Below are 25,944 nucleotides of genomic sequence, written 5' to 3' on the forward strand. Positions count from 1 at the left end.
CTTTTCACAGCATTTTGGGGCTGTTTGTTTTATTTCCATAAATTACTGTCAGTTGAGACATTTTTGGTGACTTTTTCAGTCTCTATGGAACTCAGCTGGCTATCTGTCATGAAAAGAAAAAGTAAATACATTTCTCTCTGGTGATCCGCTGTCATCAAAAGCCTTGAAGACATGGCCATAGTGCAGACCCATTTTCCCCACACATTGTTGCCTCATTCAAAAGATTAAAAAATAGGAAATTAAAAAGCAAGGAAATGTTTTATCATTTCTCACACTTTCAAGTGTGCTTTTATATATATATAAATATTTTATTATATAAATAAAATAAATAAAAGTTAGTTACTGTAGTGGAAAGTAACACACAATGAGCTACATTACAAATTCTAATGTGGTGGGGAATACCCTTCTGGAACTTTTCTTTCACCAGATCTTTTTCACCAGATCTTTTCTTTCACCAGATCTTTTTCTTCTTCAATCTCTACTGTTATTCTGAGCACAGAGACTATGATTTGCCCTTAGTCCCTGTGAGGGTCCCCTTATGCATAGAAAGCTCCTTGAGCTCTCTTCTGCTGCTCACCCTCACAAGGGAAGGAGTTAATCTAGCCCTTAATGTTTTTGATGTGCTGCTGCAATCCAGCCAGTAAAAAGGGACACAACTAAAACTGTATTCTTAGTTTTATGCTGATACTGGTGATAACAGCAATGATGCTTCAGATCATCAAGGAAGAAAAAAAATTATCTCCAGGAGAAAAAAAGAGGAAAATATTATTAGGCAGTTGTAAAAAAGTTCAGAGGCAAGTTAGGAAAAATCCTAGCGGTCAGACACCAGCCTTGGACAAACAAAAACCAAAGCTGGTCAAGCAAAATAGAACTGTTTAGTGCTTATTGTAAGAGCTGCTGACCTAGGATGACCAGATGTCCCGATTTTATAGGGACAGTCCTGATTTTTGGGTCTTTTTCTTATATAGGCTCCTACTACCCCCCACGCCCTGTCCCGATTTTTCACACTTGCTGTCTGGTTACCCTATGCTGACCAAACTCTTGTGAATTCACTGAGCAGCACATCCTACCAGAAGCTAAATATGACAACTGGTCTGACACCTGTTTCAGGGTACACACGAGAAGTGTTGCTATTATTCTATGCCATTTACAAAGAAACTGAGGTGGCAGGCCAGCATTCATGTTTTTATTTCAAATCAGATGTACCAGTCAGTTCATATGCCTCGGATTTTCAATTGCCAGTGTGATTACTACTATAGCTTGTCATTTCATTGAGAGATTTTGGTAGTGCTCATCATTGATGTATCTGTGCAGCTCACAGATATTAATGAGTTTATCCTCACAGCACCCACGTGAAGCAGGGAAATATCCCCATTTTACCAATAAGGAAACAGAGCACACAGTGATGAAGTGACTTGTGCAAGGTCATACAAGTAGTCTGTGGCAAAGCGAGGAACAGAACCCAGATCTCATAAGTCTCTCTCTTGTTCCTTAACCACAAGACCAGTCTCCAAAGCATATTTAATTTAAAAAAATATACACACACACTCTCCTGTTGGCTATAGAAAAATTGGGCCAGTCCTATTTTCATGTAGACAATCAACTTTGAGATCTGCCTTGTCCATGGATAAGTCGTTGGCAATGGCTTCCTAGAAGGTTTGGATATCTCATTTGATTAAGCAGGTAAACTTCTGGATGCTTATCCAAGCCTCTTAGGGGTGCAGAACTGCAAAAACAGGCTCTCCTCCTACGGGTGAATGGTTCAGGTCAATTCTTTTATCTAAACTAGTAAACTCAGCAATTGTATATACATATATTACAATTTGAGATTTGTTTTTTAAAAAAAAAAAACTTTCCAATTCTAGCAATATAAGAGTATGGAATGACTAACACTGAAAACTTTTACTATTATAGAATAGCTGGAACTATAAGATTTTTTTTTTTAAAAAACATTTTACAAAATATTTTTTCTTAAAAAAAGACTAACTTGAAAGTAAGGCTGGTATGGAAAGATTTCCAGACTATCCCAAAAGAAGGTATCAAGGTTATTTCCTTCCTACCACTATGACCCTTCTCTAGTTTCTCCTTTTCTTCCACATCAATGCTAAGCTACTGATAACACTTACTCCCACCTGTGATACGTCCCCTACCATTCTCTTCCTTCCACCCTAACTTGTCTCTTCACCACTCACTTTTGCTTCTTTTACTCACTTCCAACAACTTTATGCTCTCTTTCACTCTGCCCCTGCGACTTGGAAATGCCTGAAATCTGCTATTCTCCTCCTTTAAAAAATCCCAATGTCCTGAAAACATACGTGTTCATGAAGCATTCAAGATAGAAGATCACTCCAAACTGTGTGTGTGTTGTCCCACAATTTGCTTTGTATTATATGGAATTATTCCTCTAACCTCTTTGGGGCAAAGACTCATTTTATTTGGCACATTTACACTTTGTGCAGTGAAGGGTACATAAACAGCACTATATAACTGAATAACAAATACATTTTCACAATATATCTTATACCCTAAAATATTAGGACTAATTCATCCCTAGAGTAAATGGACACAATCCATCTGCATCTACATTAATATACATACAAAAACTACATTAAAAACATTAAGTTTGCAAAATCAAGCATTCAAAAATTAGAAAAATGCCAGAATTTAGATTGTCCATGTAGCCTTAAACCATCCCCTTGTGTATATGCATTATGATACAGGTCTTTAATTACATGATCACATTCTTTTTTTTCCACAGGAGCCCTGCTTCCGTCAGTGCATAGGATGAACCTGCTCTTGGGAAGAATCACAGCTGTGGAGTGAAGGAGGATGTTTCTAGGATTCAGTCTTATTTGTCTAAAAATCGGAAGGTGTATAGTGAAAGAGGCAGGGCACCACATGAAGAGATATGATGCATTTGTGGTAAGATAGATGAATACCACACAGGAGAACTTAATTCTATCCCACCTCTACCATGGACTTGCTGTGTGATACTGAGCAACCCTCTTAACCAACATTTTGGCAGATAGCCACTAGTTGTGTGTTCCTCATTTTTTTGCTGTCCAAATTGATACACATGGGGCCTGATTTAAGTGATGAGCATACATTTCAATTAAGTTATTAATAGTGGTAGATGGTCAGTTCCTCTGGCAGTAAGAGAGCATGGTATGGGGGAAATGAGCACAGTGTTGGAAGTCAGGAGATATTGAGTGTTAATCTTAGCTCTGCCTGATCCACTGGATGGCCTCATCAGTTAAAAAAAAAAAAAACTCCAAAAACCTCCTCTCTCACTGGGCAGATGTGGACATAAGTTCGTTAGCATTTGTGAAGCGCTTAGACACTACCCTGATGGACACTCATGAGACATTAATAATTCTGTATTACTTGCTTTGGATGGTGTGCAGTAAATAAGGAAGTGGCCACACATTGAGTGATGAGGATAAGAGAAATATTGAACTACCTATATATTGAATGAGATGGCAGGGAGATCCTGTAGAAAAAATAGTGTGTAATTAAAGACTATCATAATTCAGAGGCACAAGGGGGCCATATTAAGGTCAGATGGGCAACTTAATTCTTGCATTTTCTAACATTCCGGTGCTTGACTTTGCAATCTATGCAACACTCTTTTAATATAGAGGTTTTTTGTAAGTAATTTATAGGGCTTTTAAGGAAAAAGGTAAACACTAATTCTATGATGTACATGAGTAAGATTTGAATTCTAGGCCTTCAGCACTGCAACTTAGCTTGCGCTACAGACCTTAGCTTGTAGCAAGAGAAAGGTTTACCCTAGCGGGGGCAAATACACTCCTAGCACCAGGTACTGGATCCAGCATTTGGTCAGGGGGGAGCTCAGACTGGCTCCCTCTTTTCCTTGCTGAAGGAGATAGTGGGCTCCTGCCCCATATAGTGCCACTTGGTGGGGCTAAGGGGAGCACGACCTGGCTCTCTCCTCTTCCACTCCACACTACAGTTCCTCTGAGAGAAGCAGGGTGTCTGTTGGCAGGATTTTCAGTGCAGTGTCTGTGGCTGTGGAGGTGGCAGTGGCAACATGGGGCCCATTTCTTTAGAATGTTCATGTTCAATTATTAGTTTGGCAAGCTGCCAACGTTTTTGCTGACAAAGCAAGCAAGCCTAGAAATGGCAACTGTCCTCAGCTAAACCTGAATGGAATTTCCTGGAACAAAGAGAAGGCCCTTCTCTAGCCCAAAGGCTTTCTCCCTGCCAAATTACAAAGAACTGCTGCAAACACTGGAGTTCTGAGAGCTTCTCAAAAAAGGTCATAAGAATCTTTTATAACAGAAAGTGTAAGGCACCGTAAACATAAATGGTTGCCATCAGCTCCTCCAATAATAAATTATAATCAATGAATCACCGTATGTGTAACTAAACCAATGGTTTCCTCCTTCATGAGTCATCTCTTTCTATTCTCCCCCTTACAATGAAAAGCATGAGATCTCATATAGACTGATTACATGATATTCTGTGTGACTACTTGGGCTTTATACATTATCTTGAGGTGATATCATGGCCCCTCCTCCTCTCTGCCCCTCACTATGTTGGTGTAAGTCCACCAGCTTGACTTTAGCAAAATCACAATAAGACTGCCCATAAGACAGGCTAGTACACTTTCTCCCTTTGAGTGATCTGATAAACTGGGGCTAAAATGCTCTGTTTGAATCTACAAGGAAGGTAATTCCATGAAGTGAGCTGTAGCTCACGAAAGCTCATGCTCAAATAAATTGGTTAGTCTCTAAGGTGCCACAAGTACTCCTTTTCTTTTTGCGAATACAGACTAACACGGCTGTTCCTCTGAAACCGGTAATTCCATTGTGATTTTGCTAAAGTAGTCAGGAAGCATTCAGTGGGAAACAGATTGACACCTTTTTATCCTTAGTGTCAGTAGAAAACATTGTATTTTTCTTGTCTTTCTGAACTCCCAGGAGAAGGCTTTGCCTCAAGGGAAAATATTTTTAGTACATCAGCTTGAGTGTTTCTGCCGCTGCACTGAGTGCAATTCCAAGAAACATAAGTTGCTGCCTACCAGGCAACAGAAAGAAAAGCATTAAAAATATTTCCACAGAAATTAGTCTCTAACAAATATGTTGGGTTTCTTAGATCTTCTTCCTAAATAGTTTTCAGAGTAGCAGCGGTCTTAGTCTGTATTCGCAAAAAGAAAAGGAGTACTTCAGACCGTTTGTCCAGATCATTTTGAATTTTAATCCTATCCTCCAAAGCACTTGCACCCCTCCCAGCTTGGTTTCGTCCACAAACTTTATAAGTGTCCTCTCTATGCCATTATCTAAATCATTGATGAAGATATTGAACTGAACCAGAACAAGTACGCCTTTTCTTTTTCCGAAATAGTGGCATCAACTTGTGTGATCTCCAAGAGAGAGAAAAGGCAACACTGGCTTGTCAATTAGCACCTTATGCTCATAGCAAAAAAAATATACAAATCTACTGGAGGGAAGACCAGTTTGTACTGTAGACCACAGAGGTTTTCATTGTCAGGGAGCTTTCAAAGTCCTAACAGGGTAAAGCAAAACCAGCCTAGTTTTGAGCTTGGCATATAATGTAGTTAAATGAAAGAAATAAAAAACATTGGCAAGGATACCTTAAAAAAGGACCAAAGCTGTGTTTTAGGCCTTGATCCTGCAACTTGTACCATGAAGACAGACTTGTGTAGCAATGATCCATGAAGTCAACAGGGTGCCGTGTAGGCGCAGGAGTCTGCATGAGCAGATCAAACTGCAGGATAGGGAACCAAACAAGGAAGGCCTTTCCCTCAAGCTTTGTGCTTTGGGTGTCAATTTATTAACAAGAGAAAATCATTCTCTAACAGATGAAAATTGGCAATATTATTTAAACTAAAAGGTATTGAGACACCAGTTTGAGAGAGCTGATCTACAGTTTCATCATGTTACTGAAAAGGTGTCCAACCAGATAGCAATCCACAGCTTAGTTGAAATGATTTGATATAAAGGGAGCCAGCTCTGGTGAAAATGAAACAAAATATAAAAACAAAACACGGAAGCCTTTCTATTCGGTAATGGTTAAGTTCTTTGCATGGTCTCTAACTATCTGGTGTCTGACTAGAAAGCGATGGAGAGATGGAATACATGTATTGAACCAACAGGGCGTTTTTCAATGACAGAACAGCCTGGGGGGGGGGGGGGGGTGTCTTTAAAATCATCATTTTTTAGTAATCTAGATTGTTGTAGAAAAAACAGCTGCATGTGCAGTGATTTTTCTATATAACTTTTAGCCCTGGTGCCATAAATTTAGAACCCTAACAACATTAACAATCCCATTACGTTATGAAATCATAGTAAAACAATGTTAAGGTCTTCTAAAAAGACCCAGTTAGGATGTGATTAGGATCTGAATTTATAACAGCGAAATAATGGAAACGCATGTCTGTGAAGGCCCAGTTATGATGCCATTAAAATGCTTCTGCCACAGACTCATAATGTGGAGGAATACGACATATCATTGGGGATATAGTTATTCCAACTATGCATGCTGTGTATATAATGGATATAAATATTATGTTCACCACTTGTGCTGTAGTATTGCAATCTACAGCACTTGTATTTTGCTAGGGGGCAGGTAATACCATTATGTTTTTGTGGGCCCCATTGCTAAGATGACCCAAGGTGTCACAGTACAGTCGGTACATATTAGGGGAAGATAAGACTGCAATGGCAGACTTAATTCTGATTTTCCTTGCTTTTGTGTGTTAATCTTTTAAAGAGGTTGTCAAGGTTCCTTCCCCACTCTGAACTCTAGGGTACAGATGTGGGGACCTGCATGAAAGACCCCCTAAGCTTATTCTTACCAGCTTAGGTTAAAAACTTCCCCAAGGTACAAACTTTGCCTTGTCCTTGAATGGTATACTGCCACCACCAAGCGTTTTAAACAAAGAACAGGGAAAGAGCCCACTTGGAGATGTCTTCCCCCAAAATATCCCCCCAAGCCCTACACCCCCTTTCCTGGGGAAGGCTTGATAAGAATCCTCACCAGTTGGTACAGGTGAACACAGACCCAAACCTTTGGATCTTAAGAACAATGAAAATCAATCAGGTTCTTAAAAGAAGAATTTTAATTAAAGAAAAGGTAAAAGAATCACCTTTGTAAAATCAAGATGGTAAATACCTTACAGGGTAATCAGATTCAAAACATAGAGAATCCCTCTAGGCAAAACCTTAAGTGACAAAAAGGCACAAAAACAGGAATATACATTCCCTCCAGCACAGCTTATTTGACCAGCCATTAAACAAAAGAAAATCTAACGCATTTTCTAGCTAGATTACTTACTAATCTAACAGGAGTTGGAAGGCTTGCATTTCTGATCTGTTCCCAGCAAAAGTATCACACAGACAGACAGAACCCTTTGTTCCTCCCCCCGCTCCAGATTTGAAAGTATCTTGTCCCCTCATTGGTCATTTTGGTCAGGTCCCAGCAAGGTTCTCTCAGCTTCTCAACCCTTTACAGGTGAAAGGGTTTTGCCTCTGGCCAGGAGGGATTTTATAGCACTGTATACAAAGAGGTGGTTGCCCTTCCCTTTATATTTATGATAGAGGTATTACCAAATAAATAATTCTATAACATAGAATCTAATATTGTTCTACAAAAAGATATAGGAACATTTATTATAATTTCCATATTTGAGGCATGAGACTATTATATGATACTCAGATAGCTAAGTGTGTTCTCTTTTCTTAACTTTACAAGTGAGGTTTCTATTTACATAATTTCTAAGGAATAAATTCAGACACAGTTCTGTAGTGAATCTTAGTTAAGATTTGCCAGAAATCATTTTAATGTCACTGTAACAGCGTAGCCAACCTTGACAACAGAAGGAGCCACACCTGGCAGAGTTCAGGATGATTGCCCTATGAAGGGCAGCAGAAGGCGGCAATGCTCAGGGATTAGAGACTGCCAAGAGTGAGCAGGTTCTAGCAAAGAGTCCCGACAGTTAGGACTCAAACTTCAGCCAGGTAGGGCCTGAAAGTGGCCTGCCAAAGCAGGAAAGGCCCCAGGCAGGAAGTTCTGGGAGGAGAAAGAGAAGCTTTTGTTTGTGTGAACTTTTGGCTGGACTTGAAAACTTTATTTTGAATGTTTGTTCATTTAATAGTGCACAACTCAAGAAGGGATGGGAATGAACAAAAAAGAGTCTATGTTTCTTGAACAATCCAGGAGGGGAAACTGAGGCAGGCTGCCTCTAGCACAATCCTAGGCCATGCAGGGTCACACAAGAGGTGGCCAGTCCACTACAACTGGCATAGTTTGGCAGGATTTGACAGAGTCATCTACCATTAAGGAGGGAAGTGGAAACAGTGCAGCAATTGGAAGAAGCTGTTCATCTGCTGTCTGAACAGCAGCAATGGACATAGGTAGTTCTTCTGCAGGAACAGTGGCAGCAACAGAAGGCACAGTGGGCCATGCAGTGGAAGGTACAGATGGTGGGGTTTGGAGCCCAGCCGTGCTGGCAGGGAGACCACTGCCTCCTACATGAGAGGAATATGTGTGTGTGTGTGTGTGTGTGTGTTGTGGAAGAACAGGGCACAGAAGATTTGAGTGCCACAGGAGGCAGTATGAATACTATGGGGGGGACGTATAAGAAAAAAATAGAAGCATGTGAGGGCAAGGTCCCAGAGTAAGGGGCCAGCCAAACATTTTAGAGCGGAGAAACAGGACACAGTAAAAGGGTATGCCCCTTGAATAATGAGGTCAGTGGGAAGGGAAAATCCCCGAAGACCAAGAGGGAGACAAAGAGATGAGCAGTCAAGAGGCGGGTACAGTCTGTATATTTCAGAAATACATCAGACCCAGGTACCTATGGTGAGGGAAACAAGTGGGGGTGGTGGTGGTCACAGCAATCCCTCCTGTGATTGAGTGGAGGGAAGAAATAAAGCCAGAACTGGCTGCTGGGCAACATGATCAAAATGTGGGAGCCCCTAGAGAATGGCAGGGTTTTATTAGCGTTTGGGAGAAGGGGGCGAAGACTGAAGCTGTAATAAAAATGGACCTTCCCGTCATGGCAGCACCTCCTGCCAAGATGTGAAATCGAGCCCCGGGAGGAGAAGATATAGGCAGCCTGACCTCTCTGGTGGAAAAGTATCAGAGGGAATTAGCTGCTATGTTAGAAGCCAGGTAGCTTGCCCTGTTATAGGAGTTCAGCCATCTCTCTCCGTCATCAATTAGATGTCTTCATTAATTTTAATGAAAGACTAACCTTTGCACCACACAAATAACTAATGTCTTTTGTCTTGACCAACAAAGTATATGAGCCTTCAACTAATATAAAAGCAAAGACGGTCTCAAAGGATGCTTATTTGTGCAAATTCTGCCCTCAATTATATCCATGCATCCCTAAAGAAGCCAGTGAGGATGCACAGGTGTAAATGAGAACAGAATCTGATTCACTGTATTAAAAGCTAGCGAGTAAACTATTGGCATCAATGTTGAGAATGTCATCTGAAATAGGCTTAATACTTTAGTAAGACAGCTTCTATCATAACTTAAATTTTGTAGGACAGTCTAATTTTTACATTCTGAACATTTAGGAAATTCAGATAGTTCCAAAACAATCAAGAACAAAGGGATAAGAATTAAAACAACAGCAAAACTGAGCTAACGTGAAAATGAGAGAGAGTTCTAACAAAACCATGCGCTATAAAGATGAAAAAACAAACAAACAAGGGTCACAATCTACTCACTTACACCAGGGTAAATCCAGAATAATTCACTCATCAGATAATATTTTTAATATAGTTCTTCTGGATGTCTATTGCTGTAACTGAAAGCAACATTTCAAACAGTAGGTCAAAGCGCATGACAGAACTTCTAGTGTGCTGAGAGGAAAGGACCACATGGCCAGTTACTGTGTGACAAGCTAGTGGACTGTGGACTTACACCCCAGCTTGCCATGCACAAAATCCTGAAGACAAGCCCTTAGACTACAACAGTATTTGTGTACCTACTTTTGTTGACTGTGAAAAATAAAACAAAAAAATTTTTAAAAAATTACTGTTTTCACTAAACGCATTTCAGCCATCTAATACATTTAGAGACTTGCAAAGTCACATTTAATAGAGAAAAATATTTATTTTTCTTAACAAGCATTAGTGTTGGCAAAATAATAAGTAGACAGACTACAAATGTAATTTGTCATACAGTAGAATCATATAGATTTGACTCACCTAGCCATCCTGATCCAGAATTGGGTATGCACATGTCTGTCTCAGCACTGGGCAACACAAATCCAACCACAAAAACCTCTACCCCATCAGCCATTAGTGCCATTCCAAGAACAAAGAAGAGGGCCCACTGAAAACGGCCATGTCCACACTCTTGTATAATCAGCTCATACTGCTGCGCTAGCTCCTCTTCATCAGCTTTCCTCTCTGTTTCCAGTTCATGACGGTCCTTATACTCATCATGGATGGGTTGCTCTCGGGCCACTATGCCATCCTTGCCTTGCCCTATGTTTGGGATTCCTTGATATTCCCCCTCATAAATCTCATCATCTTCATCATGCCCTTCAGTTGCTTCACTTGACCCTTCATCATCATTGGCTTCTCCATCATAATTTCCTCCTTGTGTATAGTAGTCGTCATCATCTTCCTCGTCCTTGAATTGTTTGTAGGATCTCTGTGTATACCCATCCTGAGCTTTGTCTATCGTTTTATTCACCTTCTTTACAGTTTGTCTCTTCACCTCCTTGGCAATGTCCTTAGCCCCTTTCACTAATGAAGTCCTGTCTTTGTATGTGTCTTCCATCTTGTATTAATGTACGATGGTCCTACTGCAAATGGATTTATTGATTCTGTCTGAAATATCTATTCTGCGCTAGACATCAATAGTGGAGATGCGAGAACATGTTCAGCTTCAACAAGATATCTGCAAAATATAAAAAGAGAATATCCTTATTTATATTTTGTTCCCTCTTAGATGCTCCTTCACACTGGTACAGCACCATATTAATAATTGTTTGGGAGCTACAGCACTGAAGCTGCATTTCCACAACTATAGCAAAGGATTCCAAAAAGATAGTGTACATACATTTTCTTTGAATGTTATTAAGAAAACGCTCTTAAGAAAATCCCTGTTTCCCTACACATTTGCACTATGGAATTTATTGTCTGCTGGTGTCTCCCCCACCACTAATTTTCTGTGTGAAAGAAAAAAATCTCTATCCTAGTGCTTTAAAATAAATATTGCTTGCTTCCAATTTATGAAAAAAATGTAAGGGATGAATATAATACCACAATGTCATTTTTAATAAGTTAATTTATGCTTGTGAAAAGTGAACAGATGAACAGCTATGGAAACAAGACTATTTACAAATATCAACTGTGCAAGCTTCCCCATATTAGCTCATCAATGTGCTTCAACTCTGACCTGGAGGAGCCACATCTAGTGATGAAAGGGTAGTCCAGTCTTCATAAAGATTCAAAGACTGATCCAAAGTACACTGAAATCAATGGAAAGACTTCCACTAACTTCAATAGACATTAAATCATGCCCTCAATCTTTAGTGCCAGTTTTAAACTGTAATGATGTTGACACCTGAACTAAGGAAATGGACTGAGAACATTAGCCAATTGCACACAGGCCATAAAACATTCTGTTGTTAATGCCTTTAGTCACCTTGGGTGCTATTTTCAAAAGCAGCTAAGTGATTTAGTACCACAAGTCCCATGGAAAGTCAATTCACGATTCTGAAAATCCCACTGTACAAGCCTAGTCTGAATTTGAACAGTTAGCTGGAGGTGAAAAGCTCTTTATTCTATTACCCACCCCCCCTAGCTTTTAGCTCAAGCATTTTTAAATTATTAAGTTGATTTTAAAGTGTGCCTCCCTCTGGTTAAAATTAGCATACCCTATAAACAGGAAGGGGCTAAAGAAAGTTATTTTGAAGTTTTGGTTTAAGAAATATATAATGACTGAAAAAGTACTCAAACTGATATAAATTAAAAACGGAACCTGTCAGATTAAAAGCCAATGTTTGGTGGTTTTTTTTAAAAATCAAATTCCTTTCCTTATCTCTAATACATTCAATTATTTTTTCCCATTTTAATACTTTTCCTCCATTTTTGCGGTTTGCATAAACAAGTATTCATGCAGTGCTTCGGGCACAAACAGTGCATAGGAATGTTTAAAACCAAGATAACTATTGTTTTTGTTGAAAACAATTTGATTCATTAAACCATTTACATTAGTAATAGGTTTAACCCCGCCCCCCCACAATGTTTTACTAATTGGCCTTTCAAAAATAAAGAGTATTTTACATTTAAGGTGGAATTTTCAAAAGTGTTCACCATCGGCTTAACTCTGCTCCTCCCACTTAAGTCAATGACAGTTCTGCAACTGAGTTCCATGGGAGTAGATCTGAACCAATGCTGATTACTTTTTAAAATCCACCCTGAAAGTAACGTGTTGTACTAAATATTTATCCTTAAAAGTGTAGTTCAGACATCCAGTTTTAGATTGGCAATGTTCTGTGGTATAGGCAGAATTATAAAATACATTATGAAAAATAGGACACAAAGTAATTTTAATAACAGAAAAAACTGAAGTCATATAATGTGCATCTAACCTTAAAAAAATCAATGTGTTTTGATGAAACTAAAAAATGTTAGGACTTTCTTCATAAATATTACCAAAAGTCACCACAGTTCTTTATTTTTCTTTTTATTCCCTCAGTCTGCATTGATTTTACACATTGTGAATGTTCCTCAAATCAATCAAAGGTAAGAGCGCCCTTCAAATGTTCTGTGCAAACCAAAGCAGTCACCAGCAGAAAAATTGAGCACTTAAAAAAAACGAGAATCTAATATTTATGATGGAAAACTGTAGCCTAATTTTAGACTCATGATGTTCCCCCTAAGTAGGTCTATTGGGCCAAGGCCACTGCTGTCATTAAAGTTCTTTAGCTTTGAAAGTCTCCCTCAAAAGACATTATTGGTAGGGTGACCATATTTCCCCTATACTGCATATGGGACACCTGCTATAATTACTCGTATTCAAGCGAGTTCAACGGCAGTCAATCAAAACTACAGAGTACAAACATTCACATTAACATCAGGTTGACTGAGCCCGTTAAAAAGAAATACTGCGTTGTTGGATTCTTTTTATTTACCTTCTTATCTTTAAGGCTTTAGGGTTCACAGGGGGATGGGTGACACACACACACTGGGAGAGATGACACACACTCCCATACTCCTCTCTTACACAGGGGAAGTGACCAATGGACCTGACCCTCCCTGCCCATCACTGTTCCCCCTCCATGCCTGGATGGGCCCCCGGGACAGACGCAGGGCAGCGGTGGGTGGGTGAAAGGGGCTGCTGTGAAGCCTGCAGATTCGGTGCGTGAACAGGCTGGAAATTGCTTCCCCACACCCGCCACTCCTGAGCTTAGCTGAGGAGAGGAGAGGCTCTCCCATGCCAGCGCTGTGCTGGGCTTTCACACATACAGGGCTCGGCTCCTCCAGGCCAGTGCCCCAGGCCAGAGGTCCTTGCGCTTTCCTAGGGTGCCAGCCCAGCCAGAGGCAGTGGGGAAGGAAGGAGCCTACCAGCCAGGCTGTTGGTGAGCTGAGCGTGCCCGCCAGGAGCTAGTCCTCCACGCAGCACGCACCCTGCCATAGGGGATATGGACGAACAGTGGGGCGGGGGGGGAGGGGCCAAGGGGCAAAGCAAGGAGAGGACAGCAAGATGGGAAGCACATAAAAGGCGGATGGGTAGGCAGCAGAGGCAACACGTAACCGGCCACTGCCTGGCACCTCCCCACACTCACCAGCCACTGTAGCATGCAGCCAGTGCCAGCTGGAAATGGAACGGGGCCCTGCTGGCCTAGAGCTGGTAGGCAGAGGAACTGTGTTGACAGACCAGTAGGGGAGCAGCCAGCTCCTCGTGCTGCATCTTTGCGCTGCCACCAGCCTTGCATACCCATCCCCACTGTGAGCCACTGCACCCCCCCCCCGGCTCCCGCAACTCACCGCTGGTAGACGGGTGGCTGGAGAGTGGGGGGATCCGGCCAGCACTACTGATGGAGGGGAGGGGGACAGAAAATACCAATCTGCCCGCTTTTAAGAAAAAGGCAGGACACTTGCAGGAGGCTTAAATACAGGACTCTCCCTTTAAAAGCAGGACATCTGGTCACCTACCTCACATTAATTACTGTGGTGGATGATGTTCACACTACCTTCCTTCTGTCAGTCCCCTCACCAGGAGCGCTTCCAGTGACTGAAGAGAGAGGGCTCTCAGCTCCATGCAGCTCCCCACCAGGGGCCTAGCAGCCCCCCGGGGCTTCTGGCCTCCATGCTTCCAGCCACAAGCTGGGGGGTGGGAGGCAGCTACCCAGGGCTTCTCGCCTTCCTGCTCCCAGCTGGGAGCATGTGTGTGTGCGCGCGTATGTGGGCGGGCAGGCAGTGTCATGGAGCTTCTTGCCTCCATGCTCCCCACCAGGAACAGGGGGAAAGCCACTCAGGGTTTCTCTCCTCCGGCAGGGGCAGCAGGGCTCCCATGCTCAGCAGGGAGCCAGGGTGGCAACCCAAGCCAAGACCCTGCGTGGCAGCCTGGCTGAGAGCAGAGACCAGGCAGCAGCCAGAGAGCCAGCTTTCTTGTCAATTTCACGGCTCCAGCAGAGCCATGAAATTGACAAGAATGACAGCCAACAGCCAATGTAAGGAACACAGTGTCTACACAAATCCTGTGTTGCCCTAACTACACTAACGTAAGTTCTATGCCTCTCATGGAGGTGTTTTTATTATGTCAACATAGCAATGGAATTACATCAGCAGGAGGAGCATTTCAGTGTGTACAGCTCCACTGTTTTGTCAACAAGGTTTTAGAGAGAAAAGCTACTGTTTTCTTGCAAGTTGTCTCAGATGTGAAAAAATTACTAAGGGGAAATAGAAAAATATTATGTACTATGACATCATATCGAAATATAATGTTTTTCAAAATTTTATTCAAGTCCTTTAACATTTTGTATGTGACACAATTCACATGAGACAAAGGCCTATATCCAGAAAACCACGTGTTACTTTAAGCACATGAGTAGTCCCTCTATACTTAAAGTTACACATGTGCTTGTGTGTATTGCTGGAATAGGGTCTTTCTTAGCACAAAGCTTGATTACTGATCTGCATGCTAGGTAGCTCCACAAGGGGGATGTGAGGAAACCCCTGAGGCAGCAGGAGTCCCTAGGACCATTACATGCTGCCTCCTCCTAAGGATGGAGAAAAGAGGAGTCCGTGAACAGTGGATTCCCAGCCCACCTTTATTTATTTGTGCCTATGGGGGCCCTGCAGAGCTCACATCCACTGGAATGCTACCCTCCCGTTCACAGAGGAACTGTGCTGGTATTCCTGTTAAAGGAGACACTGTAGTCGCAGGGGTGATATTTGCTTCATAGGGCAGGTAAATCCAATTAAAGGATAAATACATGAATTTAAGGAAGAGGTGGTACCAATGTTTCTAAGTCACCACGCCTCGTGTCCAAAAGTGGGATCTCAACAGTATTCTACCTAGTTGGAAATCAAAGAGAGACATTTTATGTGTAAGCCTAATTTATATTGTTTGCCTTGTACAGTAATGATTGCTGAGAAAATTATGGCTTTTCCTTTCAGAGAAACCACTGGAAGTCAGGAACAGAAAAGGATTTCAAGTAAATAGCGAAATCAGATTGAAGGGTATTTAAAAAGCCTTCCGTCAGGGTTTTATAACATCAGATTGAAACTCAGAATACACATCCCAAAGAGAATTCATTTTCTTCATGTAAAAATGGAGGAAAAAAATTATCAGTATTTCTGGAGCTATGCATTTTTTTTTTAAATGAATATCCAATAATTCAAAAGGTTTGGGTAGGTGGATATTCTACAACGCAGACTACTTTTGCCTTTTTAAACAATAAAGCAGCTACTACGCGGAGTTTTCCAAATGAAATACTGCACACACATGCCACAGTTCACTTATTTTTGATTATTTGGTATCATTGCATATAATTGGATCTGTATACGCGACACCAATACACATCATAATTATGTCTTCATAAAAATTCACATACTCTGTTGCTCTCCTCACAATTACATGCCATATCAAGATAACAGCAGATTAAATTACAGTAGTTATATTAAAAATAATAACCCAACATTCCTTGTTTTTTAAAAAAAGGAAATAACCAAAATGAAAATCATATTGTGGCAGCATGGTATGCAATAGCACTCTATGTTGGCTTACTAGGTTTTGAGACATGCTTGTTATGAATAAATTCATCTATATTACATAGCTGCAAGATGGGGAATATCTGAGTGTTTGATTATTCCTTCTGAAACCCTATACACCGTTATATCCAAAACTCAGTTGTATAAAACAACAACTGAGGGCCCAATCCTCATTTACATTAAGTCTCCCTTTATACTGCTTTGGTAGTGTAAAAGGGCCCTACAATGAATGTAAAAGGTAATTCCCACCTACTTTATGATCCATTTACACTGCCAGAACAATACAAAAGGGCCTTAGTGTAAATGAGAATCAGGCCCTAGGAATGCTTTTCCTGCTTAAGGACACTCAAATCCACCTGGCAAGAGACAGGGAACCTAGTTCTCTGCTCACACACTGTTTACACAGTGTAACTCCACTGACTTCAACCGATTTACTTCTCAGTTACACTGGTGTACTAAAGAGGAGAATCAGGATCAGTAATTTTTATCTGGAAACTGCACTTTGTATAAACAAACACAAAAATAAATAAGTAACCCAGCAACATTACTGCCACACTAGAACTTAGAAATAAAGCATACAAGAGACAGGAAATGCCAAAGTGAACCAATGTTCTAGAAAAAGAATCTAGAAACCTTATCTGGGCCTGTGTCGTTTACTGATAAACACTTAACAATATGAAGAGTACTATACTGAAGTTGAACACTATATTTACCAAGGGAAGCAGAAATAGAAAATGCTACATGTGCAACTCTGTGGAGTCACTAGACTGATCACCCTTCACACTTATTGTCTAAAATATAGCCAGTTGTTTGACTATACTTATGTCTCAGGATTAAAAGTGTTCAAGAGACCAAACCACCAAGCTTAGCCAATTTATTGTCTAAGGGCAAAGCAATACAACACAGAAAGGAAAGTGTTACTGCATTACCAATCCATCTGGGAAGCAGCTTTTTCACAGCATTCAGTTCCCCTTCTGTGCTCCAAACTAGCCCTATTTATCGTTTGTTTGTTTATGAGCTAAAAATCACTCTGCAGGTCACCTCAGAAAACCTGGATTTGTGCTGGAAATGGCCCACCTGTTGATCACTTTAGATAAGCTATTACCAGCAGGACAGTGGGGTGGGAGGAGGTATTGTTTCATATTCTCTGTGTGTATATAAAGTCTGCTGCAGTTTCCACGGTATACATCTGATGAAGTGAGCTGTAGCTCACGAAAGCTCATGCTCAAATAAATTGGTTAGTCTCTAAGGTGCCACAAGTACTCCTTTTCTTTTTTCAGATTCATATTCACCCATCAGATTTCTACCTTGTTTTTCTTGTGTCCGGGGGTACCTTATCTTTTGTTGTTGACACTACATCCCAAATCTTAGGGGCTTAGGTGACTCCCTACCTGTACCAAGACATAGAACAAATACATCTTGCCTTTAACAGGTTTCGTATTAGCCATTGCCAAAGCTGACTTCAGCTTTGCAAAGTATTGTGGGGTACTTAGGCCATGTCTACACTTACTGGGAATTGATGCTGCTGCGATCGATGAAGTGGGGGTTGATTTAGCAGGTCTAGTGAAGACCCACTAAATCGACCACAGAGCACTCTCCAATCAACTCCAGTACTCCACTGGAATGAGAGGAGTAAAGTAAATTGACGGGAAAGTGTCTCCCAACAATGCAGCGCGGTGCAGACACCGCAGTAAATCGACCTAAGCTATGTTAAATCGACCAAGTCCCTCTTGGTGGCTGTTCTCTGCTTGCTTTACCTGTAAAGGGTTAAAAAGTCTCCCTGGCTAGGTAAAAGAAAGGGAGTGAGCACCTGACCAAAAGAGCCAATGGGAGGGCTAGAACTTTTTAAAATTGGGGGGAAAAAACACCTTCTCTTTGTCTGGTGTGGTTGTTCTCCAGGAAAGAGGGGAACGGAGTGCAGTTACGCTGTAAAAATCTTTAAAACCAGGTATGAAAAAGCAACACATCATACCTCAACCCTAATTATCTGAAACCCCAAATATGTGAGTAATCAGGGAATGTCTAGGAAGACGTGATTAGGGTTATTTATTTTATTTCTTATTGGCTTGTGGACTCCTCTGTGCTAACCCCAAGTGCTTTTGTTTTGCTTGTAACCTTTAAGCTGAACCTCGAGAGCTATCTTGATGCTTAATTTTTGTAACTGTTTCTTTTAAGATCTAGCAAAAAGCCTAAGTTCCAAATGTATTTCCTTTCTTTTTGGGTTTAATAAAATTTACCTTTTCTAAGAACAGGATTGGATTTTTGTGTCCCTAAGAGGTTTGTGCATATGTTGTTTAATTAGCTGTTAATAACAGCTGATTTCCTTTGTTTTTTTTTCTCAGCTCAGGGGGTGAAAGGGCTTGAGGGTACCCCACAGGAAGGAATTCCCAAGTGTTCCTTCCTGGGTTCTCAAAAAGGGGCATTTTTTTTTAACTTGGGTGGTGGCAGCATCTGTTGTAGGAGCAGTAGTGATCTGTGTGCTCTGTATGACTATGCTCTGTATAACCTGTATGCTCAAAAGGTCTGTTACAATTTCCCCTCCCCCTTTTGTCTCCTCTCCCTCTTTGAATACCTGTGAAGTGGCTTATCCCCACCCCCTCCCTCCTGGAATGCTTGTGGGATGAATGTGCTGGTTGAACAGCTGGAAGATCAGAAGAGCTCCCAGGTAGACAAGGTATCTGGGACTTTAATTGGGCAGCGATCACACACCCAATGCATGGACACTGCCCGAGGTGGAGTGTGACCAACCAGACGCAGCTAAGTCATCTCTAGTCGAGGCCATGAGGAGCAGGTCCTTAAAAGGGGAAGGGGTCACATGCTCAGGAGTGCCCTCACAAGCTTGTACCTCCCGTGAAGGCCCTTCGCCCGGACTGCCTGACCAGTGGTTCGCCGCATTGCATTCCATCTTGCCTCAGGAAGACTTACCTTCATCACACTGTCCATCCCTGCGCTGTGGGACACTTACCTTGAAGGATCCTGACATCTCCAGTGCCGTGCTTGTCCTGGGAGCGTAAGTATGCAAGTGTAAGTGTGACACCCCCCCACATACCCTTCTTTTGAGCTTAGCTATCAGTATAATAAACATGCTGCTTTCTGCCAAACTCTGGTGGGTCATTAGTCCTCCCTAAGCTTACTACCTGGCCCAATTTCGGGTAACAGCATCTACCCACCCAAGGTCAGAGAGAAACTGTGATTTTGGAAGTTTAATACCAGCCAGGAGTGGCCAGTATTAATTTTTAAAATCCTTGCGGGCCCTCACCTTCTGCACTCAAAGTGCCAGAATGGAGAATCAGCCTGGACACATTCATTTTTCCTTTTCTCTGAAATCAAGACCATTTCTTATCTAGGAAACAATAACTGACAATAGAAATGACATGTTCACAATTAAATACCCCATACACCTTTTTGTAAAGTAGACAGAGGATACAATATACAAAAGAAGTTACATTTACTGTTAAGAGTTATTTAAATTTCTGTTACAAGTCACGATGGAGCCCAATCTCCATCATTTCCAAATTTGCCCCCATTGTAATTAAGTATTGAAGGTTTCATCCCAAATGATCCATTTAATTGTCTTTGTAGGTTTTACCATCAGTGTTATTACAATCTAGTTTTGATGAAGAAAGAGTTAAGTCTTTTCTTTTTTACATGCGTGTGTGCACACGCAAGAAACAGTTCAAGAATATTTGCTGCTCATTAACTGAGGTGACTTAGACCTGGGTGACTGACCTTAGACTGATACTACAGCAAGTTTCAGGCAGGCCTTTTAAAAGCTTCCCCTATATAGTTTTGCCAATCCACCTCAATCCTGAGCTAGGCCACCCTTTCTACTCCTGTTGAATGCCTTGAGTGAGCATTTACTCACATCTTGAGTAAAGAATACTAAAATGCATCAAATGGTGCAGTGGTTTTGTGATGCGGACAAATATCCTGCAAGGAATATTGTAAGCCTAAACTGGATGCAAAAACCATGTGAAAAAAATATTGAACTAGTTTACTGGACCAGCCAGTTTGTCCCATTGTAAAAGAAAGGGTTACATGAATGTAACCAGAGTTGGCATTATTTTTCTAAAGTATTTTTCTTTAACTAAAATATTTTTGACCAACTCATTTTCCCCCATATTTTTCAAATGGTTATTGATAAACAAAAAGCCTGTTTCCTCCTGGAACAAGAGCTCCAATCTCAGACTTTCCTCTCTTTAAAATTCATTCTGTGTCCATCAGAGGTATCCAGATCCAATGTGTACTGTCATTTTCAGCTGTCAGCATCAAAGTGAAAACAAATGTACTACATTTAAATAGAGAACAGAGAGGAACTGGCACAAAGCAATAGGACAAGCTCTGTTCTGATCGCTTGAACTCTGTCAGTCAATTAAAAAAAATCCTGTCGGTGCTGTTTTATTTTTGTATATTTTCTAGCACATGCCATCTTTTTACTATCTGCCATGATTCTGTTCCCTGTCTCCTGCAAAGATGGAGGGAAACAGCCTCCTGTGAGACCCATACCTTGGCACAGGCAGGTCACCTGGCAGGAGTTGATGTGAAGTGTTCAGTGGGGGGGAGAGGAAGAAGAAAGTGAAGGAACTCCCTTAAGAAAGGAGGGGATATGGTCCAAAAATAAGAAAGGACAAGCTTGGATTCGATAACAGGAAAAAAAAAAAACAACAATCTTAAGTGTTGTAATAACTAAACATTGAAATTGAGTTTAAGAGCAGTGGGCAAGGCACCCTGTCCTAAAGTATCAAAAAGTCATTAAACAAGACGTTGGAAATTAGAGAGAGTAAGTCCTGCAAAATACAGCAGAATCAGACTGGAAGACTCGAGTGGTCTTTCCTTACTTTCAAAACATATATGATGCTTAAGTACTATGGAGATGGGGGCCATATATGTACCAGAACAGACAGATGCCACAGCACATGTCAGATCAGAGAGCGGAGATCAGTGAGCTTATGATAATGTCAGAGAGGGCCTTGCACAGCAGGTTGTGCAAAACCTTGGAATTAAGAGTAAAGGCTTTCTATATATCGGAAGAAATACAGGTGTTTAGCTCCTGCTGGAAAAATACACTGTGCGGAGGAGAGAGAGCGCGAGCAAGCGCGCTCACACATACAATATCCCTTTTCCGGCGGTATACATCATCTTTGTGATTAGAGAATGACAACCCCAAGACTGTTCTCAGTCCTAAACTAATATAGTCTGCCAGCTCTCACATGCTCTTTGCTGCTGGTATATGTCCTTATCTTCTTGGGTAATTGGCTACTTGCTGCCATTAAACCTTGATAAGAGAGCAGGAGTTTTGACACAATGTTATGTATAAACGCTGGCAGCGGCTAGAGAACATCTAGTTGTCTAAAAAAATAGTTTTAACTCCCTGGTATTTTTAACCCCCTGCTTTCCAGGTTCTGAGTGAGGCTGTGCCACCCATCTAGGGCATTTATCTCTCTTTTTTTTTAAATTGTAACACTTTTTACTTTTCATTGTTTGCGACATGCTATAAACAGGTTGAAAATAAAAACCCTTCCCAGTTCACTCTCTCCATTTTCAAACATTTCATTTTGCACTTTTAGTGCTGCAGCAGCAAAACTAGCTGCCTTTAGTTATATCGCTGTGTACCACAAGCTTGACATAAGAGATGATGCTAGCTCTGAGAATCCAGCATTACTCCACACTAACTCTTTCTTCCTTGAATGAAACCAGTTCTTGTTGCCTTTGCTGGGCAACAAAACAACAGAGCCTTTACTAGGCTCTCAGTAGTGCTACAGATCTCTATGGCTTAAAGCCTGCTTCCTCATTGGTATTCATCCAGTATCCCCACACAAATAGCCTTTCACAAATTAATATATCAGTAAAAAGAACACTACTAACATCGATCAAAGCCCCTCTAGGGAGAGACTGTCTCACTGGCAGGATGGGAGGAGGTGGCCCCATTCAGTTCCAAGTCCCTGCTTTAGTTGGGGATTGGTCCTGCTTTGAGCAGGGGGTTGGACTAGATGACCTCCTGAGGTCCCTTCCAACCCTGAGATTCTATGATTAAGTCTACCCCATTGGAGAGAAGAAGTCACACGGTGCGTCACAGGAAGAAAGGAGCAGTGTGTGCATAAGAGAGATGAAATAAATGCTTCAGTAGAAACAGGTAATGAGTAAAAGCAGCTCCTGTGCTTTGAAGGGGAAGAAGCCATCAGTACAAGGAAGGAGCATCAGAGCTTGGTGACATAAGCCAGTTCCTGTGTAGCTCGTTATTTAACTGTGCTAGAACGCAGTTAGAGGAGCTTGGCAGGCAGCGCACACTGTATTTTACTCTGATCATGTTCAAAAGAGATTGGCTTTTTGTTTTATCTCATTGAACTGTTGACCTAGAAAATGGAGATGTAAACTGTGGAGACTATTCCCACTGACTTAAAATCAACATTTAGGTAGGTAACATTTAAAGTCGGTGCATGTTAACTGAACTCCTTTAAAGAGATGCTGCTTGCCTGACTTATTTGGAGGCAGCTGAAATTAGATTTTTGAGGGGGTAACAAGACGTATTGCTAGATTTATCTTCCTGAATGAGAGCAGAGGCTATGTCCTCCTCTTCCAGTTAGTATCACGCTATATCCTGTCATGAGGCAGCAAGATTCATGTCTGGCTATGTTTGCTGCCTCCAGACACACAACTCACTTCTACCACCTCCGCCTTCAGAAGCGAATTTTCTTCACTATGAATCTGCAACAGCCATATAAGAAGGAGTCACATGCATTTAACTCCGCACAGTCCAGCCAGAGGCAAACAGCATATCAGCAGGGAGAAAGTGTCATTTACAACTGATTATTCAGATGGGATTAAAAAATGAACAGGTTCCTATGCAGCTGCGTATGCTTAGGGTTGAGCTCATTGAGGAATGAAAGTATTGCAGGTTTTGAGTATTGAGAAAATTAGATGAAATATTCTGTCACAGGTAGAGAAGAAAATACCCGATTTCAAACAGCCGCAGAGCAGAAATACTATTAGTCTGACCCTAAGATGGCACTCTAGTATGGTGTTATTCACAAACTGCCCATGGCTGGAACTATTATCATCCACACTTTACAACACAGAAACCGAGCCTCAAACATTAATGCCGCTATTTTGGATTTGGATGCCTTAAGAGACTGATTTTCAGAAATGCTGAGCACCCCCAGCTCCAACTGAAGTCACCAGGGAGCTGTGGATGCCCAACATCTCATGTGCTTCAATACATGTGTAAGTGTCTAATTATAAGCATCCAACTTTGAAAAATTTGGCTTAAGTGATTTGCCTGGGAGAGTTTTCTGGTCTATTGGACTGGGCATGTACTGAGAGTTAGGAGACCTAAATTCTAATTCTGATCTGACATTGATCTACAGAAGTCACTCTCTGTGCCTCAGTTCTCCCATTGTAAATTAGGGGCAATGATATTTACCTCCAACAGTCACCATTAGAAAACACTGTTTTCTCAGACAGCACTGGCCGTGAATATTTCCTTTTTAATGGAGACCACTCTATCATAAAAGGCACAATATTAGCATAAAAGTGAAAAGCATTAAGGCCAGTCAGAGACCGAGAACTTGGAAATCCTGTACTCTGAGCACTGGACTTAACCCTTTAAAACCAGGGGTTCTCAACCTATTTCTTTCTGAACCCCCTCACCCCCATGCTATAAAAACTCCACGGCCCACTTGTGACACAACAACTGTTTTTCTGCATATAAAAGCAAGGGCCAGCTTTAGGGAATAGCAAGCAGGGCAATACCCTGGGCCCCAATGCCACGATGGGTCCTGCAAAGCTAAATTGCTTAGGCTTTGGCTTCAGCCCCAGATGGCAAGGCTTAGAGCCCTGGGCTTCAGCCCACACGACGGGGGTTAGGCCTTCTTCCTAAGGGGGAGAGATAGCTCAGGGGTTTGAGCATTGGCCTGCTAAACCCAGGGTTGTGAGTTCAATCCTTGAAGGGGCCATTTAGGGATCTGGGGCAAAAATTGGGGATTGGTCCTGCTTTGAGCAGGGAGTTGGACTAGATGACCCTCTGAGGTCCCTTCCAACCCTGATATTCTATGAAGTCTAATGCTGGCCCTGTATAGTGGACCCCCCAAAACCTGCTCGCAGCCCCCCACAGTGGGCCCCGGACCCTTGTTTGAGAACCACTGCTTTAAACCATGCTGCCTCAGGGGTATCCTTTCACTCCTTCAAACAAGCAGTTAATGAAACATTTATTGCACAACCTGCTTCAGTTTTACAAATGCAAAAAAATCAGCACATTTTATTAAAGAAAAACATCCAGTGCTACTCAGTGCACAGATAAAAGAGCAGATCAGTCCATTCCATATCTCTCTTCACAATATTATGAGTGGGGGAAAAGATAAGAAATCAACTTTAGCTAGATTTTTGTTTTGTTTTCTTAACGGTTTCAGACAAAAGAAAATGATCAAAATATGGGAAATCTTAATGAGGTCATTGTGTGAGTAATTACCTTTTATGAAAGAAAAATGGAAGCATAACAGGAGAAGTGTTAATATGACAGTGTATAAATACTACTCTTTCACAGGATAACTAGGTCCCAAGTAACAGGCTTCAGAGTTCATGGGCATGTACTGAGATAATGGGAGGGGGAATGAGGGGAAGCTTCAGTGGAATTGAGGGGAGAGGTAGCAGGAGGGGGAGACAGAGAGGGCAAATAACGGACTAGAGCTCTGACCAGGAAGATTGGCCATTTCCACATCTAAGTAATGGAAAATAGTCTTTTACCCCAGATCAAGTTTGTATAAAGATGAATATGCCAAAAAAAACAAACAAACAAACAAACAAAAAAAGCCAGATTGGTACAGAAGTTAAATCCAGAGGTATTACTCACATCCCTACCACATACCTTTGATTCAGAGCATATTAATGATTCTGTTCTCCAATAGCAGAGACTTCAAAAGTTCAGGGTCTCCTCTGATTTTGATACACAAATAGTCCCCTTTCGTAAACTTAATCATTGCTTTAGCTTTTCTAAAAACCACAACAAGACGGTGATTAGCTTTTGTCTCACAGGAGGGTGAGAAAACCTGGATTTGTGCTGGAAATGGCCCACCTGTTGATCACTTTAGATAAGCTATTACCAGCAGGACAGTGGGGTGGGAGGAGGTATTGTTTCATATTCTCTGTGTGTATATAAAGTCTGCTGCAGTTTCCACGGTATACATCTGATGAAGTGAGCTGTAGCTCACGAAAGCTCATGCTCAAATAAATTGGTTAGTCTCTAAGGTGCCACAAGTACTCCTTTTCTTTTTGCGAATACAGACTAACACGGCTGTTCCTCTGAAACCAGTATTTAGAGTGTATAGACAACAAATACTTTGTGCTTATTAACACCTATTGTCCATTCCAAACACATTATGCAAATTAATTGATCCTCATTTACCCCTGTGAGGTAGTTAAGTATTCTCCCACTTTGAAGATGGGGTAAGAGACATTGTCACTTGTCTCACTTGTCCAAGGTCACACAAAGTTCAGGAAAGATGAGGCTAAAATGCATTTCACCTGACAGCACTCCTGTCCAATTTGGAGATCATTCTCACCCTACATGTAGCTCTGTACATTTGCTACCTGTAGGAGAAAACAAAACAAAAACACAGCACACCAGTCTGCCAGATTACCCACTAATAAATAGAGTCAAATGCTATCAATATCACACATTCATGGTTCATTAGAAATCATGTGACAATAAAAAGAA

The 25,944-nt window shown here is 41.4% G+C and overlaps 1 protein-coding gene across 3 annotated transcripts in view; it reads right to left on the bottom strand.

Moving 5' to 3' along the window:
• The window catches only part of SV2C (synaptic vesicle glycoprotein 2C), a 216,921-nt gene that overhangs the window by 168,277 nt on the left and 22,700 nt on the right, over positions 1-25,944 (bottom strand). For all 3 annotated transcript variants that reach the window (XM_048851524.2, XM_048851525.2, XM_048851526.2), the window contains one exon: positions 10,209-10,908. In XM_048851524.2, coding sequence (XP_048707481.1) covers positions 10,209-10,788 — 580 coding nt within the window. In that variant the 5' untranslated portion in view covers positions 10,789-10,908. The remainder of the gene's footprint in view (positions 1-10,208; positions 10,909-25,944) is intronic.

Source organism: Caretta caretta, chromosome 5 (assembly GCF_965140235.1).
Source record: "Caretta caretta isolate rCarCar2 chromosome 5, rCarCar1.hap1, whole genome shotgun sequence".
NCBI lineage: Eukaryota > Metazoa > Chordata > Testudines > Cheloniidae > Caretta > Caretta caretta.